Source organism: Hippichthys cyanospilos, chromosome 6, assembly GCF_059441005.1.
Source record: "Hippichthys cyanospilos isolate Australia breed blue-spotted pipefish chromosome 6, RoL_Hcya_1.0, whole genome shotgun sequence".
NCBI lineage: Eukaryota > Metazoa > Chordata > Actinopteri > Syngnathiformes > Syngnathidae > Hippichthys > Hippichthys cyanospilos.
Genome location: NC_142374.1, coordinates 20,752,690 through 20,771,106, shown reverse-complemented (window position 1 = coordinate 20,771,106; position 18,417 = coordinate 20,752,690). Strand labels below are relative to the sequence as shown.

General features: G+C 40.9%; 2 protein-coding genes across 4 annotated transcripts; one reads left to right on the top strand and one right to left on the bottom strand.

Annotated features, from left to right (window-relative positions):
- Nucleotides 1-873: 873 nt before the first annotated feature.
- slc25a44a (solute carrier family 25 member 44a) lies at nucleotides 874-5,732 on the bottom strand. Of its 3 annotated transcripts, XM_088416204.1 has the most exons (5): nucleotides 5,645-5,726; nucleotides 5,432-5,553; nucleotides 3,694-4,398; nucleotides 2,782-2,904; nucleotides 874-2,680 (listed from the first exon to the last, which is right to left on the bottom strand). In XM_088416204.1, exons 3-5 carry the CDS (start codon nucleotides 4,325-4,327, stop codon nucleotides 2,436-2,438), a joined length of 1,002 nt encoding a protein of 333 aa, XP_088272330.1. In that variant the 5' UTR covers nucleotides 4,328-4,398; nucleotides 5,432-5,553; nucleotides 5,645-5,726; the 3' UTR covers nucleotides 874-2,435. The 3 variants fall into 3 exon arrangements, with proteins under 3 accessions (XP_088272330.1, XP_088272331.1, XP_088272328.1); XM_088416205.1 differs by having other exon boundaries at nucleotides 2,782-2,909; nucleotides 5,432-5,732; XM_088416202.1 differs by having other exon boundaries at nucleotides 5,432-5,732.
- Nucleotides 5,733-6,422: 690 nt separating this feature from the next.
- On the top strand, nucleotides 6,423-18,229 carry ireb2 (iron-responsive element binding protein 2). Its single transcript, XM_088417663.1, has 21 exons — nucleotides 6,423-6,517; nucleotides 8,078-8,167; nucleotides 8,250-8,415; nucleotides 9,651-9,788; nucleotides 9,890-10,117; nucleotides 10,641-10,710; nucleotides 10,790-10,976; nucleotides 12,083-12,222; nucleotides 12,296-12,467; nucleotides 12,546-12,646; nucleotides 13,301-13,417; nucleotides 13,489-13,648; nucleotides 13,724-13,859; nucleotides 13,962-14,046; nucleotides 14,126-14,407; nucleotides 15,238-15,342; nucleotides 15,424-15,566; nucleotides 15,638-15,785; nucleotides 16,593-16,715; nucleotides 16,804-16,989; nucleotides 17,736-18,229. Exons 1-21 carry the CDS (start codon nucleotides 6,493-6,495, stop codon nucleotides 17,853-17,855), a joined length of 2,922 nt encoding a protein of 973 aa, XP_088273789.1. The 5' UTR covers nucleotides 6,423-6,492; the 3' UTR covers nucleotides 17,856-18,229.
- The last annotated feature ends 188 nt before the right edge of the window (nucleotides 18,230-18,417 follow it).

Genomic DNA, 18,417 nt, shown 5'->3' with positions numbered 1-18,417 from the left:
TCCGTTACTTTTACTAAATTTAGTACAAGACTTTTTTAGGCCCTCCTGAATTCTCAAAAAATATAAATAAGACTGCGATTAATTGATTGAATACATAAAACAATGTCTTTGGGATTGAAAGAGTTAATAATGCCACTGACACATGAATATTTTCTGTTTTACAAAAACGTTCAAGGAAACACAGACACCAAACAGTGTTACACTTTTAGGAGTCCATCTTTTCTCTTTATCATTGTCTTTCTCCAGAAGCGTAATTCCAGTCTGTAGATGATGATGTGCTCTGTGATTGGCTGGCATTCTGTCTTCAATAAAACAGTCAACGGGCCTGCAGGCCCGATTTTTGGCAAATAAAATCTACAGTACATACTTTGCTCCACGTGTGCCTTAAAGAGGAAGGAAAGTTTAAAAAAAAAAATTACAAGTTCTACACACACCCATTGGTTCAAATATGACTTTTTGATGAATATTGTCTCTTTAGGAATAATATATATATATATATATATATATATATATATATATATATATATATATATATATATATATACACACACACACACACACACACACACACACATATATATATATATATATATATATATATATATATATATATATATATACACACACACACATATATATATATATATATATATATATATATATATATATATATATATATACACACACACATATATATATATATATATATATATATATATATATATATATATATATATATATACACACACACATATATATATATATATACACACATATATATATATATACACACACACACACACACATATATATATATATATATATATATATATATATATATGTGTGTGTGTGTGTGTATATATATATAAGTGTTTGGCTTAAGGAGGGTCTAAAAATTGATGGTACTAAATTAATTCAGCACCGAGGTAATCAATTACAGGGTAATCAAGTACTCAAGTGAAGTACTTAGGGTAGTACTTTTGCTAAAGTTTTTTTTTTTAATTTTTGCCCCAACTGATTTTAGAGTATAACTACTAAAGAAATCAAGTACTACGAGTACTTTAAATATTCAAATAGTAAGGTAATCATTGACTTGATGTATTTAAGTGATAAAGTAATTACTTTAGTTACAAGGGTAATTGATTACTCTAACCCTTTCGTAGTACTCCAAATAGTCAAATAAGGTAATCATTGACTTTATGTATTTAAGTGATAAAGACAAATCAATTACTTTTGTAAGTAATCAATTACTTTACTTACAAAAGTAATTGATTACTTTAACCCTTATTTCATTTAGTACCAGTCATTTTAGATCCTCTTTTGGCCAAATACTCTGAAAAATATAAGTAACTCAGATTGAATGTTTAGACTCTTGAAAAAAAAAAACGTAAAAATACGTCTTTGGGAGCGAATGAGTTATTTCATATTTCACTCAAGCAATATTATTCAAAATGTCATCATGACACAAGTGGATGTTCGTAGAACAGATTGTAAAGAAAATGTTTGACTTGACTTCCGCTTGAGAAAAAAATAAATGCATTTCTCCACATACCAACAGAACCTCCAAAGTCCCACCAAACGTCACCAACAGGTAACAGAAATGGCAAAAAAACGTAACTGCGACAGGAACTTCCTGAAAAACATCTATAAAATCTAAGAGAACAATATTAGCAATACCAAAAAAAAAAAAAACTACCCTAGCTAATGTAAACAGCTTTTAGCAGAAAGCTTTAAGGCTGTTGACTTGCACAGAAAAAAAAAAAAAAGTCTGTTAACTTCTCAGCGTCTCGCACATCTTCAAATAAATACCCGCTATTTTTACTTTTTAGTTTTACTAAACCACAATGCTCCAATTGCCTTCCTGTTCCCATCAATGCCGAGTAGCTGACATAGGCACAAATTAACTTATTTTTACATTTGTACGACCATCAAAAAATGTTACGCTGTAATTCACAATTTTTGGTGCTTGCTGTAAAACTGTAAGACACCACAAGATGGTGCCAAAAGCAACGTTGATAGGATCAAAGCTGACTTGTTAGCGATGTATGGAAATTAAAAGGGAGCAATCAAAAAATATGTTAGCCATGTATTTTTGTCACCAAAGTAAAATAGAGGTGAGCGTTTTTTTTTTTTTAATTTTGCAATCCAATTGGCGAATTGATTCCCTTGGCTTTAATTCCGACTGCGACATAAAATATTAGACTTCGAAGTCAGGCGGTGTCACGAAACGGATTTTGCTCCACTTTGGAGGTCCTTGCCATGCAAGAAAACGTTTAATCTGTTTATAAACTCTTTTTTTAAGTCATTCGCTGCCATTGACGGCTATAGACGTCAAAGAACAATTTTTACTGGACTGGCAGTGAATGAGACATTGTTTAAAAAAAAAAAAAAAACAATAAAAGGCAGTGTTGTTGCACCAGAGACTAAAGTGACGTTTAGGTGAGCTCCTGCCGTGAGGTAAAATGCGGCATCGGGCTATTTTTGTCCTCTACCAGTGTCTCGTGTGGACCAGGTCGTCTCGCAGGCTGAGCCTCTTGAGGGTCTCGTAGCCCACCACGATGAGCACCGACGTGGGCGTGGAGGAGATGATGCGTGCCGACAGCCCCTTGGTGACGGCGCCCAGGCCCTCCTCTGCCAGCAGCTGCTTGAAGGTCTCCACCACCGAGGAGCGGCCCTCCACCTGCCGACGGGTCACAAACGATCCTTTGCATGAACTACACGCTATCGGAAGCGGGTTTTTTCTCAAAGTAGGTGGAAAAAAATGGATTGAGGATGTGTTACCTGTACCCTGGCCCGCACCACGTCCATGGGGTTGGTGATGGTGGAGGCGGTGGCGGCGGCCATGGGCCCGGCCAGCGCCTGCAGGATGAGGTGGGGGCACTCGCTCGGTGCCATCAGGGACAGCTGCTCTATGGACCCAAAAACACACGCCTCAATATACAATATGTCGCCGTTTGTCAGGTAGATGCCTAATAGAGCCATACTGGCAAGAAATAATGCATTCTCGAAGATTTTATATATATATATATATATATATATATATATATATGTTATTATAATGTAAAAATTTTGATCTATTTTTTATATTTTATATTGTTATATTATTTTTCTATTTTTTATTTAGATTTTTTAATATGCATAATTATTTTTCCCAGTATAAAAAAGCCATAGTATTTTTTTAAGAAAATTGTAATATGTATTACAGCTTTTTTTTTTAAATTATTATTGCAAATAATGTAGCTTTGTCTTAAAATTACATCTGCTAGCATTTAGGAATGAACACCTGGTATGACAAACTATGGTAATTTTTAGCCTCCTAGTTTGTTTTTTTTCTTGCATGCATTTTGATGGACATTTCAAGATTAATGGCCCAAATTGGGTCGAAATTGACACCCACATAATTACCTAAAGTAATTGATTAATAAATTAATTTTGTACCAGACATTGACTTAGAAAAAAATGAAAAAAAATATAAATAACTATCTGGGATTGAAATCATTAAAAAAAACTTTAAAAACATTAAAAAAAAAGTCTTTAATAAAGACTAAAGTTATTGTAAAAAATCGGTCTTGATTAAAGTTATTAAAAAAAAACAGTAATACTAAAAGTATAAAGTCAGCTTTCCCCAGGATAAACAGTGAAGGAATATTTGCAAATGAAAAAGTCGCACTTTGAAAAGAATTAGGAACTCACCTGCGTAAAAGTGATAAAAAGGCCACCAGAGTGCGCTGTTTGGGATATAGGTGAGCAGGGACGCCACGTAGCCCCTGTAGAACCCCCGGAAGCCGTCGGCGGCGAAAATCTGCACGGAAATGTCCCGCGTCTGTCCGAAAGTGAGCCGGCGCTTGGTGGCCGCCAGCATCATCTTGGGCTTGGCCTTGAAGCGCCCGCTGTGCTCGCCTTGGCCCTGCATCATGAGGTGCTGCGACACCACGTCGATGGGCACCGTGATGGTCTGCGCCACCAGCGAGGCCGCCCCGCCCGCCACCACCGACTTGAGCGTGTTACTGGACGAGTGGCGCGACACCTGCCTGCGCGCCAGCTCGTAGGTGGTGATGTACGCCTGGCCCGACACCAGCGTCAAGGTGTTGATCATGAAGCCGCGGTAGAGACCCCGCACGCCCTCCGCCCGCAGGATCTTGCAGAAGGCGTCCGCCGTGCCCGAGTAGAGCGCCTTGCCCTTCTGCACCTGGAGCCGCGTGCGGATCAGGCTGGCCGGGTACACGGTGGCCCGCGTGCTCAGCGTCATCAGCACGCCCAGGGAGTAGAACTTTCGCTTGTCCAGGTCCTCCCATTCGATGATGCGGATGCCGCCTTTCTGCTGCATGGCCGTCGCGAGGGTGCCGCGGCGCTAAAGCCTCCCGCCTGACGTCGTCTGTTCCCCGGGTGCCATCGCGACTGAAAGGAAAAAATAAATATATATATATATATATATATATATATATATATATATATATATATATATATATATCATTCTCTCAGTTCTCCCCTTTGAAATGCACATTAGTGCAGCTATGATAAATGTCCTTATTTTTTTTTAGCAAGCCATACAGTTAATGCTAATATGGGCCAGCTACCTTCTACACCATGGATGTCCAAACTGTAGCCCGGGTGCCATTTGGGACCCACCATTCGTATTTTAGTGAGAATCAACTACTAAACACACAAAAATGTATGAAATAAACGAAAACATATATAATGAACCATAAAACTGAATTGTAAGTAAAAGAAAATACTGTATTACAATGAAAAACACAAAGGGAAAGATCAATAAAAAAGCATTTAATTAGAAAAAAATACTGTAAATTAAATATTTATGTAATAAACAGGGAGAATCATGTCTTGAAAAATATCAAACTCTACTTAGCAAATTTCACTCTGTGTGTATTTTGATAACCGCCGCGATAAAACAAGAGAACACTGTAGAATAAACTTAAAAAATAAATTGTAGACGAAAAAAATGGACAAACTACAAAGCAAAGAGTTTATGATCAACGAAAAAAACACTAATGAAATATGTAGTGAAGGAAATAAATGTATAATAAACGAAGAAAAAACGTATTTAAAAAATCCACCTCTAATTCACGGATTTCACTTATTTAGGGTATTCGAGAGGGACGTAACGCCGCGATAAACAAGGCGATTCTGCAATTCCACCGGGAGGGAAAAAAATATATGTTAATCTTATCAGAACCTCTTACGGATGACAACATTGCTTCAACCCTTGTTTTCCCTTCAAAGCGATCGAAGGAAGAAATCGAAAATCAGCATCAGGCCTTTTTTTTGGCTACTTCCCCATTTTGCATGCGAGGCACGTGTAAAATGTCACTAGCGCCCCCTCAACCCAGTTAGCTTAGCCCGCTGCTAACGACGGTCACAATCTCGATGTATGTGCAAGACACTTGAAAAAAGACATCGAGCTGTGACGAACCTGCTCAGAGGTCCACGAGCTCGGTTCACTCCTGCAGCTCGTCTCACTCTTTCATTCGGTCTCCTGCAAGAGGACACGATGGGTCACGTCTTCCGTCCATGACTGCGTGCTGCGCTCCAGAGCTAAACCCAGAGTTGAAAGGTCGTCTCAGATGCTGTTATCCTTATCGGTTCGGATTTTTTTTTTCTCATGTGAAAAAAAAAACACGATTACAATATTGACGAGTTGATCCGATCCAAAGGGTGACTGTGGAAGGTGATTTTTTTTCCCGACTGTTTAACTTTGTTGACGGCTTGTTCGATTCGACACTTGATACGTTCAAGTGCAAAGTAATCGTCGGAAATGTCACAATTTCTGTAGGTCACGGTATTTGTACATCATTCGGGTCGGATCAAGACGAAAGTTTGTTTGAGTACAGCCGGTTTAGAAAAGTATTCTTCTGTAAAAATACAAAGAAATAAACAAGCAACAAAAACGCGTTTTGTTACGGCTGTGGCAATGGTGCACTGTCTAAATTTGAACATGCAACAAGAAACGATTTACAAAAATCGGAGTGTCCTTTAATTTAACACAAATGTGTTACAAGTTTCTTAATTCAGATTCTATTCTCATTTTTATTGTTGGCGGTTTGCTCAAGAATATGCTAGTTATGTAGCTGCTTGGCTAATTTTTCGGAACAAAATTATATTTTTTGCACTTTCAAGCAATATTGATCAATTATTTTTACTGCGATAACTTTTTGTCTTAGTCCAACTAACTGACACAATATTGGATTTTTTTCAGTGTTTCGTGCATGGTTTATGTGAAACTTTAATGGAGGCGGTGAGAAAATATTCCAAACTAACCTTTATGCTTTTGTGACCATTTTGTTTGTAGTGTGTACTCCAGTACGCTAACATTTTTTATTCCTTTTATTTGAACAGATCGCCGTTTCCGCTTACTTTTACTCTGAAGGCATCAAGCTCGTGGGCGTGACCGTATCTTCCCTTGCCTTCTGATTGGTTCGTTCGCTGTCGCCACCCGGCTCGCGAGGATGAGTCGTGTTGATTTCATAAGTCATCATGGCGCTCGCGTCTATGGGTAAAGGTAAAGCGGAGCCTTCTTCTTCTTCTTGTAGTCCCTTTAAATTCTCCTCCTTTGCACCCACTTTTATTGTCAACCACGCAGCATTTATCTACATTTGTTTTAAAGGGCATTATTTCTCTATTTAATGTCTTTGAAACCACAACCATCTTGGTTTTGCTTTCGAACTGAGCAAGTGTTGAATTAGCCATTGCCGCTGAACCACACTTAACTTCACCCTAACTTAGTTCACTACAGTGTAGAGGAAATATTCCGTCGTATGTTTTTTTGGGGGGTTGTGCTTTATCTCCGCCGCCTGTCGTTCTTTCAGCTGCGCGATAAGTTGTTAGCGAATGGGCTTGATGATAAGGCTAGTAAGCTAACACTACTCGCCGCCTACACACGATTGCCAACCGGGGGTCGTTCCAGAATGTCGCCGAATATTTAGTTGTCAATCGGGCTCGTTTTTTCTTCTCCTTGTGTTCATAGTTAAAATGAGTTCCGACGTACAAAGCTTTACATTGTGCACCAACCCCCCATTTCCTTGTACTCCTTTTTTTCTTTATTTGTTATTGTAGTTTCATCTTTAAATCAAATATTTTTCTTAATTAGTATGTCAAATTGTGCATTAGGTTAACATTATAAAGTGAGCTGTTATTTTTTTCATGACTTGGCAGGTTCAAATGCTTATCAATTTATTTTTGTTTTGCATAAAGTAAAATGTGGGACGGTGCATGTCACCGACTTGACGGCTCTATCACGTTTTTTGCCTCGATTCTTATGTTTTATGCATTAACTTTTTTCTATTTCGTATATTCGTCTCGTTTTTATTATGTCAGATAAAACATGTAGTGTACAGTGTTTCCTCGTTATTATGTCATGGTTCAGTTATTGCAGAATTTGAATTCTGACCATAACTTTTACTGATTTTTCAGAAACTTATTCAGCTGATTTTTTTCTTTTTCTGATTTACTTTGGTCTTTTTTTCCGTATTGTTTTCCTTTAAAGTCAGACAGTCAAAATCAACAATTCTATTTATTATAAAAATAATGTATACTTTATAATTTAAATTTAACCCTATGTATTTCAAGTTTACTTCACAATTTTCTTGGTATTTTTCTGTCTTCTGAATCAGATCAAATAAAAGAAAAAAAAATTTTTTTTACTGTATTAATTTATTTTTTATTGACCAAAGAAACAAAATATTAAAAAGAAACACAAGCCATAAATCCATAGGGTTCAGTCTCCTTTTCGTGGATTTCGGTTGCTGCATGAATTTCATGGAGCAGAACCCCCGCTTTAAAATTAGGAATCTGTGCTGAAAAATATAACTTATTTCAAGTTAACTATTATTAAACAACTCTTGCATGCTAAACTGCTTTGCCTTTGGCTTTGCATAAGACACTACAATGGTGTAAAATATGCATAACAAATAGGTTTAAACAAAAAAAACAGCACTTGCATAACCATCGCTTGAAGCGTGTATCGTATTGTCACTTTAAATAGTGTGGAAAGATCGAGTTAATCCCACACTTAACGCGCAATAAATATATAAATTTTTGCGAAATTGTTGTTGTCCTGCAGAGCACCCGTATCGCCATTTGATTGACCCGTTGTCAGAAGACGGAAGCCTCAAGTTTTTCAACCCGCACAAATTAAACGATCCAAGATATGGTGAGTCCAATGTTTCAATGGATGCCTTGCCGCCTCCTTTTTTTTGGAAAAAATTAATTGTGTCTTTCTTGTCTTCATAAAGTCAAGTTGCCTCTGTCCATCCGCGTCCTGCTGGAGGCGGCCATCCGAAAGTGCGACGGCTTTTACGTCACGGAGGAAGATGTTGGGAACATTTTGGACTGGGAGAAGCAGCAGGCTTCCTCCGAGGTGCCCTTCTTGCCGGCGCGCGTCCTCCTGCAAGACTTCACGTGAGTTAACTCTCTTCTGAAGGCTCGCGAGAGAATGTCCAAAGTAACAGAGCAGAAGAATGATTTTAACTCATTCATTCATTCATTCATTCATTCATTCATTCATTCATTCATTCATTCATTCATTCATTCATTTATTTATTTATTTATTTATTTATTGCGTCCATCAAGTATTATGGTAATCAATTACTTTAGTTAGTTATGTACTTAAGTACTTATCAATTACTTTAGTGAATATTGTACTTAATAATGCATTACTTTAGGTAATGAAGTTCTAAAGTAATTGATTAATTTGTGCAATGATGTACTAAAGTAACTGATTATATTAGGTACTGAAGTGCTAAATTACTCCATGACTGTAGGTGATTACTTACTACATAAATAGATCACTTTATTCATTTTTTTGTTTAATTATGTACGAAACTAGTTGATTATATTCTATAATTATGTATTAAAACAATTGATTAGAGAACTACATAATTAAGTAGATTAAGTACTACATAATTCAATCACTTTAGGTCATTAAATTCTAAAGTAATTGATTATTTTGTATAAATATGTACTAAAGTAATTGATCATATTAAGTACTGAAGTGCTAAAATATTCGATTACTATAGGTAATTACGTACTATATACATTGATCACTTTAGGTAATTAAATCCTAACGTTATCGATTATTTCATTACTTTAGTACTTGATCTCTTGAATACAAGCCATTTTTAGACCCTTCATTAGCCAAATACTTTGGCGAGAAAAAAAAAAAAGTACCTGGGATTGAATGTCTTGACTTAAAACACTGCAAAATATGTCATCGGGATTGAATGATTTAAACAGAACTAACATGAGATAACAGGGAAATTGGTGTTGCGGGATTTTTGCAAATTAACGCCAGTTACATGGAAATTCAAAAAAATGCGGAGGTCGTGAGTTTGATTTCGACTTTGCGTGAGTTTGCACGTTCCCCCCGTGCCCGCGTGGGTTTTTTCCTTCCTCAAGCATTCCAAAAACATACATGGTAGGTACACATATCGGACACTCAATATTGCCCTTAGTTATGTTTGTGACTGTGACTGATTATTTGTCACCGTGTGCCCTGCGGTTGGCTGGCAACCAATCCAGGATATAACCCGCCCCCTGCCCGAAGCCGACTGGAATAGGCTCCGCCCTCGACCTTTGTGAAGACAAGCTGTCAAGAAAATGGATTCTAATGTTTTATTTCCTCTTTGCCCGACCAGCGGGATTCCCGCCATGGTGGACCTGGCAGCCATGAGGGACGCCGTGGTAAAACATGGAGTGGATCCCGGATTGGTCAACCCCAAATGCCCCACAGACCTCATTGTGGACCACTGCCTCCAAAAAGACTACAGCAAATGGTGGGCGTGCGGCCTCTCATTCTACCATACGATTTTCAATCTTTTTCTTCTAAATGTGTCCATATTTTCTCATTGTCCGCGTCTTTTCGTCGGGTTCGCAGTGCCACACAGAACGCCCCAAATCCCGGCGGAGGGGAAGGCGCTTCCCGGCCGCCCCCTTCCAAGCCCCCGGCGCGAGGAGGCGCCCACTGCGGAGGCCAGCGGGGCTCGTGTAGCAAAACGGCCTGCAGCGAGCCGCCTTCGTCCACCGGGGGGCGAGCTCACGCCTCGGTGCAGCAGATCGAGAACACGCCGCTCCTGTGCCCTTACCACCTCAAACCCGTTTCTGAGTGAGTGTCGTTTTCCATGCCCGCGTTCACAAAGTGCTTCGGGTCACTCGTAAATGGAGGTGGGGTATTCAATTTTCGGGTCAAAGTTCAGAAAGAACTTAAAATTTTTGACTTTTACTGGTGAAATTAATTGCACCAAAATTTTACGCAACCGATTATTGACCAGGATGATTATCGGGGCAGATATATGGCCTTTTTTAAAAATGTTATGTCCTATAATGAATTAATTTAAAAAAAAACTTTAGAGAACTATTTAAAATTTCTGGTAAAAGTGAAATTTTAGCATTTGTCTCATTCGGGAGACATTTTAACAGTAGAAAACTATTAATGATCGGTTTGTTGACATTTTTATTTCAATCTATAAAGCATGATAAAGAAGACCCAGAGAGCCCCCTGAAATTTTTGTTGTGTAAAAAATATTTTTAATTAAGGGTTCCTAGTGAAAAGAAACAATTTTCTACTCTTTAACAAGTAGCTGAATAGAAAAACTGACAAAAAATGACAAGTAATTTCCCCTCTACAGAGGTGATACATCGGTGAAGAACCAGGAAATGGAGCTTAGCAGAAATAAAGAAAGACTTCAATTTTTTAAGGTATGTCTGGAGCTCAGAACGTCCTGCAAAAAAAATAAAAAATAAAAAATGACAGCATTTGTCATGCGTTTGCACACAGTGGTGCTCAAAAGCCTTTAAGAATGTGAACGTGGTACCGCCGGACGTGGGCGCCGTCCACCAAGTCAATCTGGAGTACCTGTCCCGAGTCATCCAAGTCGGCGACGACGGGTTGATCTACCCGGACAGCGTGCTGGGCACCGACTCGCACACCACCATGATCAATGGCCTGGGCATCCTGGGCTGGGGTACGCTCACCTCCTTCTTGCAGTTTGCCTTTGATGGGTTAGGGTTTGTCCATTTACTTGTATGTTTTGCATAGTGACATTCACTTGGGGCCCCATGATGTTTTGTTCGATGCTTATAGTACCGTATTTTCCGCACTATACGGCGCACCTAAAAGCCTTAATTTTTTTAAAAAGCTGATGGTGCGCCTTATAATCAGGTGCGCCTTATATATAAGGATCAATATTGAGATTGGGATTGCTAGATGGGGAACGAACTGATAAAGTAAGCTTGACCTGTTTTTTTGTGTGTTTACAGTTGAACAAGGTTGCTCATATTGACATTGAGTTATTATGCTATTGAGAGTTTCGAGTTATTATTGTTATTACTTTGAGTATTACTATATTGTGATTGAAAAAGTTTTAAAATATGTCATTAATTGAGGGTGCGCCTTATATATGGAAAAAAGTTTTCAAATATGTCATTAATTGAGGGTGCGCCTTATAATCCGGTGCGCCTTATAGTGCGGAAAATACGGTAGTTTTATTTAAAATTGGGGTTGTTTTTCACTTTCTATTTTAAGAGAGTTTCTTTATCATCTGCAGAAAGACAGGCCAATATCATTGCGACTTATTGAGTCACTGTTGTCGAGTAGTCACCATCATCATGCGCCGATACCACTGGTACATTTGATACACAAATTTAAAAAAGGATTGAACTCGTTTTAAAAACAGACGTATTTATCCAAAAATTGCAATCTTTCTGAAAATTGCAAGAAATGATCAATTTACTATTGTGATTTCTAGATGACAACGGTCATAATTAGGCAGGCGTTGTGATACCTTCAAATGAGGTCGGCATTAAAATCTGATATCAATTTGAAACTCACATCCGGCACTTATAGCGGTCCGATATCAGGTATCACTATTGGAGCGATATCGTAATCGGACTGTTACCAGATATCCAGTAGTCCATTGATAATCACTATCGATGACATCAGATATCAATATCAGGCTGATACCAATATCGGAACAATACCAATAGTTTTTATTTCCAGGCGTTGAAAAAAACGCACATTGTATGGTAAATGAAAAAAAGAAAATGGCCTTTTTGAAACGCTGCCCGCCAGGTGTGGGCGGAATCGAGTCGGAGGCGGCGATGCTGGGCCAGCCCGTGTCTCTGACGCTTCCTCGGGTGGTGGGCTGCAAACTGGTGGGCTCCGTCGACCCTCTCAGCACCTCCATCGACGTGGTCCTGGGCATCACCAAGGTCCGGCCGGCGGCGTCGGCCGGCGTCGGTCGCCCTCTCCGCCTTCTCCTCACGCCTGGCTTTTGTCGCGCAGCACTTGCGGCAAGCCGCCATCGCCGGAAAGTTTGTGGAGTTTTTCGGACCCGGCGTGTCGCAGCTGTCGGCCGCGGACCGGACCACCGTTGCCAACATGTGCCCCGAGTACAACGCCACCGTCAGCTTCTTCCCGGTCGACCGGGTCACCATTAAGCACTTTAAAAAGACACGTGAGGATTTAGTCTTGTTTTTTTTTTTTAACACGCCCTGCCGTCGGGTTTAACACCGTTTCATCCGTTTGCTTCCAGACTTTTCTCAAGAAAAACTCAAGTTACTGGAATCTTACCTGAAGGCCGTGAAGCTCTTTAGAAGCTACGAGGATCCCTCAGAAGACCCCCACTATTCCGAGGTATTCATGACACAAATGCGCATTTTAGCAAACGAAATCATTGTGCCGTAATGGATGAAAAAAAACAACACTAACATGCAGTTGCAAGTTGAAATGAAATGTCATTGTAAAATTGTTCATATGAATCATTTAAATAGAAAAAAGACAATTGAAATGAAATGACAAGGCTTTAAAAACTACATTAATAAATGATATTTACTGTATTTTCCAGGCTATAAGCCACACTGGACTATAAACTGCAGGTCATAATATTACAACAATAACAATTGTGTTTTTTAATTTATATTTCTTTTTTAATTGTTTTTAACTGAACAGCCATTGATTTCAATCTTTTCAGTTGTATTTCATTGTTGACACCTTGAACATACACACAGAGTTGAGTCAAAGCCAAAATAAAAAGGAAAAGGGTTGGATTAATGGAATAATTAATTAAAAACTCGATATCTAATCTATATTAGATATAGGGGCCGAATCATTGGGGAAAAACAGCTACTTCAATGAAATAAAAAATAAAAAATTATGATGTATGTATACATTGTGGTTTAGTAGCGTTTGGGGCGAAAGTGAATGAAATGATACGAAACTGAAATGAAGAAATCTATTTGCTTAAAGTTGCCAGCTTTACTTTGGAAGTTTTCCCACTTTTGCGCGCAGGTGATCGAAATCAACCTGAGCTCCATGTTGCCGCACGTGAGCGGGCCCAAGAGGCCGCAGGACCGCGTGGCCGTCTGCAGCATGAAAGAAGGATTTCAGAGCTGCCTGGACGAGAAGGTAAAAACCCCGCCCCCTCCCCGCCGATGACGTCATCCCGCCTGACGCCATCGCCGCCGCCGCCCCCGCAGCTTGGCCCCAGAGGCTTCAATATCGCCAAGGACAAGCAGGACGTGCGGGTTCCCTTCCTGCACGCCGGTCAGGAGTACCACCTGGCCCACGGCTCGGTCGTCGTCGCCGCCGTCATCAGCTGCACCAACAACTGCAACCCTTCCGTCATGCTGACGGCGGGTATGCGGCCGATCGAGAAGGCGCCGCGCCCGATCGGTTCTCCTAAAAAACTCATTGTTGCCGTGTATGCGGCAGGCTTGCTGGCCAAGAAGGCGGTGGAGGCGGGGCTTCTGGTCAAGCCTTACATCCGGACCAGCATGGCGCCGGGAAGCGGTATGGTCACCCACTACCTCAACGCCAGCGGGGTGCTGCCCTACTTCAGCCAGCTGGGGTAACTGCTCCTCGTGTCCAAGTAGTGTCCTAAGTTGACGTAAGTAACGCTGCATTTAATATTGCCCTCTATGTTTATTTTTCTTCCCCCTCCCCGCAAAAGCTTTGAGGTGATCGGCTATGGTTGTGCCACCTGTGTCGGAAACACGGCGCCCTTGCCGGAAAGCGTAGTGGACGCCATCAAACAGGTGATTTTTTTCTTTTTAATGAAATTGAAGCGAAAAGTGGGATACTGAGTAGCCGTGCCGCCTCGGGCTGATCTCCCAGGGCGAGCTGGTGGCGTGCGGCGTGCTGTCCGGCAACAGGCACTTCGAGGGCCGCCTCTGCGACTGCATCCGGGCCAACTTCCTGGCCTCGCCGCCCTTCGTGGTGGCGTACGCCATCGCCGGCACCGTGGGCATCGATTTTGAAAAAGACCCCTTGGGCGTGACCTCGGACGGAAGGGAGTTGTACCTGCGTGACATCTGGCCGTCCAGGGAGGAGGTGCAACAGACGGAGGAGGATGCCGTCATCTCTTCCGTCTTCAAGGAGCTTAAGGACAGGATGGAGGTAAAAACAAAAAAAACATTGCCAACTAATTATTTTCATAGGCTTGACTAGTTGAGTCAACTCTGCAAGCACTAGTGATACCGTATCCCCCATCCTTTCAATGTCGTACTGCACTGCGTTTCCGCTATATCACTCGTAAACTTTTAATTATACAGAAAGTTTGTTTGACTACCATGGACATAAATATGCGTTCTTGATCAAAAAGGAGCATTTACTTTTGTCGTTTTTGAAGTTTGAGAGCTGTCTCCTATACAAATAAAAGGCGCAGAGGGCATGCTAGGCGTCATAATTTGATTTTAGTTGGTAAAGTTTCATTTATCTCCCAGAAGTAAGCAACTTCATCAGAATTCAGCGAATTTTTTGGTTCAGACAAGCAAACATGTCACGTCCAGCGTGATGCTTTGATCCGAAATGGTGAAGCCAAAGACATCCTTATTATCCGTGCATGCCGAGAAACTTTCTTAAAAAGAAAAAAAAAACAGCGGTTGAGAACAATCGCTTTAATAAAAATTTTGAGAAAAATTATTTTCATAGGTGGCTTGTTGAGTCAACTTTGCAAGCATTAGCGATACCGTCTCACTCGTTCTATTATTGTGCATTGCGTTTCCATGAATGTCCGCTGTGAGGTGCACTAGACTTTGAGAAAAAAATTTTTTTTGAAATTAACATAATGTTATCGCTTGTAAACTTTAATAGAAAAAACTGAAAGCAAGTTGGTTTGACTAGCATGAGCATTAATATTCATTTTTGATTCAAAACAAAAAAACATGCAAAAAAAAAAAGAAACTTCCTGAAAGCTTAACTATGGTGGCGTTCCATCCGGTTTCCAGAAAGGGAACACGTTCTGGAGCAGCATCGAATGTCCCGAGTCCGTGGTCTTCCCGTGGGACGCCAAGTCCACGTACATCCGCTCGCCGTCCTTCTTCAGCAAATTAGTAAGCGGAGGCCCAACCAATCAATGCATTTAAAAAAAAAAAAAAGCACTCTTGACGCGTCTTTTCCATTTGCATCCCAAGACAAAGGAAGTCCCGCCCCCTCAGTCGATAGACAACGCTCACGCCTTGCTGTTTCTCGGAGACAAGGTGACCACCGACCACATCTCGCCGGCGGGCAGCATCGCCCGGGTCAGCGCCGCCGCCAAGTACCTGCTCAGCAAAAGGTGCCCGCAAAATGTCCCTTCCGGCGAGGCGAGGCTCCATTTCAGTCTTGACGTTTGGTGGCGTCCCGTAGGCTGACCCCTCGGGAGTTCAACTCGTACGGCTCTCGGCGAGGCAACGACGCCGTGATGACCAGAGGGACCTTCGCCAGCATCAAGCTGCAAAATCGACTGGTGGGCAAAGCGGGGCCCAAGACGCTTCACGTGCCCTCGGGGCAAACGGTGAGATGCGGCTTATGACATTTTTTTTTCTTTATCTTTAATAAAATACTACGTGTCCTATTTAGACATAGCCTATTCATTTGCGCCCACTGCTGTCTGTTTTGTCTCACAAAGACAGCAATGCTAATTAATCCCCACCCAAACACAAGACATGATTGGAAAGGTCAGGATGTCCTCTATTGAGGACACTAGGACTGAACTGGTCACTTGGACATAGCTCATTCATTTGTCTCCACTGCTGTATGTTTTGTCTCAGAAAGACAGCAATGCTAATTAATCCCCACCCAAGACATGATTGGAAAGGTCAGGACGTCCTCTACTGAGGACACTAGGACTGACCTGGTCAGATTGACCCAGGATGTTGTTACTATTCCAGAGAAGCAAACGTAACACATGCATAAATTATTGATTGCCTTTGTTACTTTTGAGTGGGTTGATAACAAAAATATCTATACTTTTTTAACACTTTTGACAAATATTGACACCTCCGGGTCAGATTGACCCAGGATGTTGTTACTATTCCAGAGAAACAAATGTAACACAAATTGTCTTTGTTACTTTGTGAGTGGGTTTATCATTAAAAAAATTATCTATTTTTGAGAATTTTAAATCAATATTTACACCTCCGGGTCAGATTGACCCAGACATATTATTGCCGTTTTGAGAAATAAACATAAATAACTGGTTTAGCCAAATATTGGATTTGGATGTGACACATTTCTGCCCAGTTTGGGAGCCTAAATTCGCCCCGGGTCAAAGTGACCCAGGGACAAGTCAAACGCTCACAATAGTTTCCTTTGCTGTTAGCTGGACGTTTTTGAGGCGGCGGAGCGCTATCAGAGGGACGGCGTGGCGCTGGTCATCCTGGCCGGGAAGGACTACGGCTCGGGAAGCTCGCGGGATTGGGTGGCCAAAGGACCTTATCTCCTGGTACAAACACAAATGCGAATCGTAAAGTCGGGCGCCGGAGAACCCGACCCGCGCGCTCCACGTTTGACGCGGGCGTCTCCCCCGGCAGGGCGTCCGCGCCGTCATCGCCGAGAGCTTCGAGCGTCTGCACAAGAAGCAGCTGGTGGGCGCCGGCATCCTGCCGCTGCAGTTCGAGCCCGGGCAAAACGCCGACGCGCTGGAGCTCACCGGCGCCGAGAGGTTCAGCGTGGGCCTGCCGCCGCGCCTGGCGCCCGTCCAGCGCCTCACCGTCAAGGCAGGAAACGCTTCTCCCGCACTCTCACATACTTCATGTCTCAAAACAGATGGACAATGATTCCAAAAAAAGACAAAGCTTCATGAAACACTGGCGATATTTTTAACTCTTGGATGGAATTTTGTTGCTTAACCTCTTTGCAGTATTGTGTCCATTTATCGGACAAATTCTTCCACGTCGTACTTAGTGTATTTTAACCAAAGCATGGCACACTTCTGGTTGTGTGATAACTGATTGGTCGTGCCAGGTTGAACTTTGACATGTTGTCACCACCTGGGTGAAATTTCAGCTTTTCAATGCTTTGCTTTTGATGTGAATTGTTTGGACAAAATACCCCACAAAAGGGTTAAAGTAGATATAAAAATGAAACATTTCCATAGCTCTAGCGTTTCTCTTTTAGAGCACCATCTAGAGGAGACAAAAATATCAAGTGCATCATGAAGCTTCATTTTGGCATCGCTATCTATATTAGCTGATTCATTCAACAATGGTTAACAGCAAACTTTGATCAGAAATGGCTTCAAGTGTCTCATGATTATTTTTGACGTCATTAAAAAAATGGCTTTAATATAATTAGTGATGGACAAACGAAGCTTCATGAGGCACTTGTGATTTTTGACTCTGCTTGGTGGCACTTTTGGTTCTCAAGAAATGTTTACTTCCATCTGTGTTTAAATATTGTAGTAAGTTTGTTGATCAATAAATGCTACCTACCACTAGCTCATTTTCATGTTGTTGTGTTTCAGACGAGTACGGGCAAAAGTTTTGCGGTGACGGCCCAGTTGGACAACGAGCTCGATGTCATCTTTCTCCAGCACGGAGGCCTCCTCAGATACGTGGCGCGGACAATGCTTTCAAACAACTAGTCCCGCTATGGGACATACTCGGAATGGACGCCGCTCATTCTTGGCCGGACTGACTGAAATGAGGACCTTTTTGAAGATGATTTTTTTTTTTTTTTTTTAAATAAAAAGGTTGGCTGCAATTTGGACTTTGACAATTAAAGTCAACATGCTGAGATACGTCATCCCCTGAAAGGCTTTTTGTTTTGTCCCATGTTTGTTCACTAAATGGTATTATTTCTTCAACAGAAATGTGTCTGTTTTATGCAAAAGTGTCTTATTACGCCTCCCGGCTCTTGTTTTCCCTCAATTGTTCTGCATTTGTGTTGTATTTTTGTACGTGCGCGTCACAAAGCAATTTTGAATGATTGGAAAATAAAAGTCACGTCCACAGTAAATTTGGCTTGATTTTTTTTTTCCCTTGTGTGTAAATGGCCCTAATATAAGGTCATGGTATGGTTTTTTTTGTGTTAAGTCCCTAATATAAGGTCATGGTATGTTTTTTTTTGTGTTAAGTGTTTTACTAATTATGGCCATATTTAAAAAAAGTCATGTATATACTAAGATCCCCCTCCCCCAAAAAATG

Excerpts from the sequence above, each read along its gene's own strand:
- slc25a44a (XM_088416202.1), bottom strand. The coding sequence starts at position 4,327 with ATGCAGCAGAAAGGCGGCATCCGCATCATCGAATGGGAGGACCTGGAC. Across the intron at positions 2,905-3,693 it reads TTTTTATCACTTTTACGCAG|CTGTCCCTGATGGCACCGAG; the intron begins GTGAGTTCCTAA and ends TCCATAGAGCAG. Across the intron at positions 2,681-2,781 it reads TGGTGCGGGCCAGGGTACAG|GTGGAGGGCCGCTCCTCGGT; the intron begins GTAACACATCCT and ends ACCCGTCGGCAG.
- ireb2 (XM_088417663.1), top strand. The coding sequence starts at position 6,493 with ATGGCGCTCGCGTCTATGGGTAAAG. Across the intron at positions 15,343-15,423 it reads CGTCCTTCTTCAGCAAATTA|ACAAAGGAAGTCCCGCCCCC; the intron begins GTAAGCGGAGGC and ends TTGCATCCCAAG. Across the intron at positions 16,990-17,735 it reads TCCAGCGCCTCACCGTCAAG|ACGAGTACGGGCAAAAGTTT; the intron begins GCAGGAAACGCT and ends GTTGTGTTTCAG.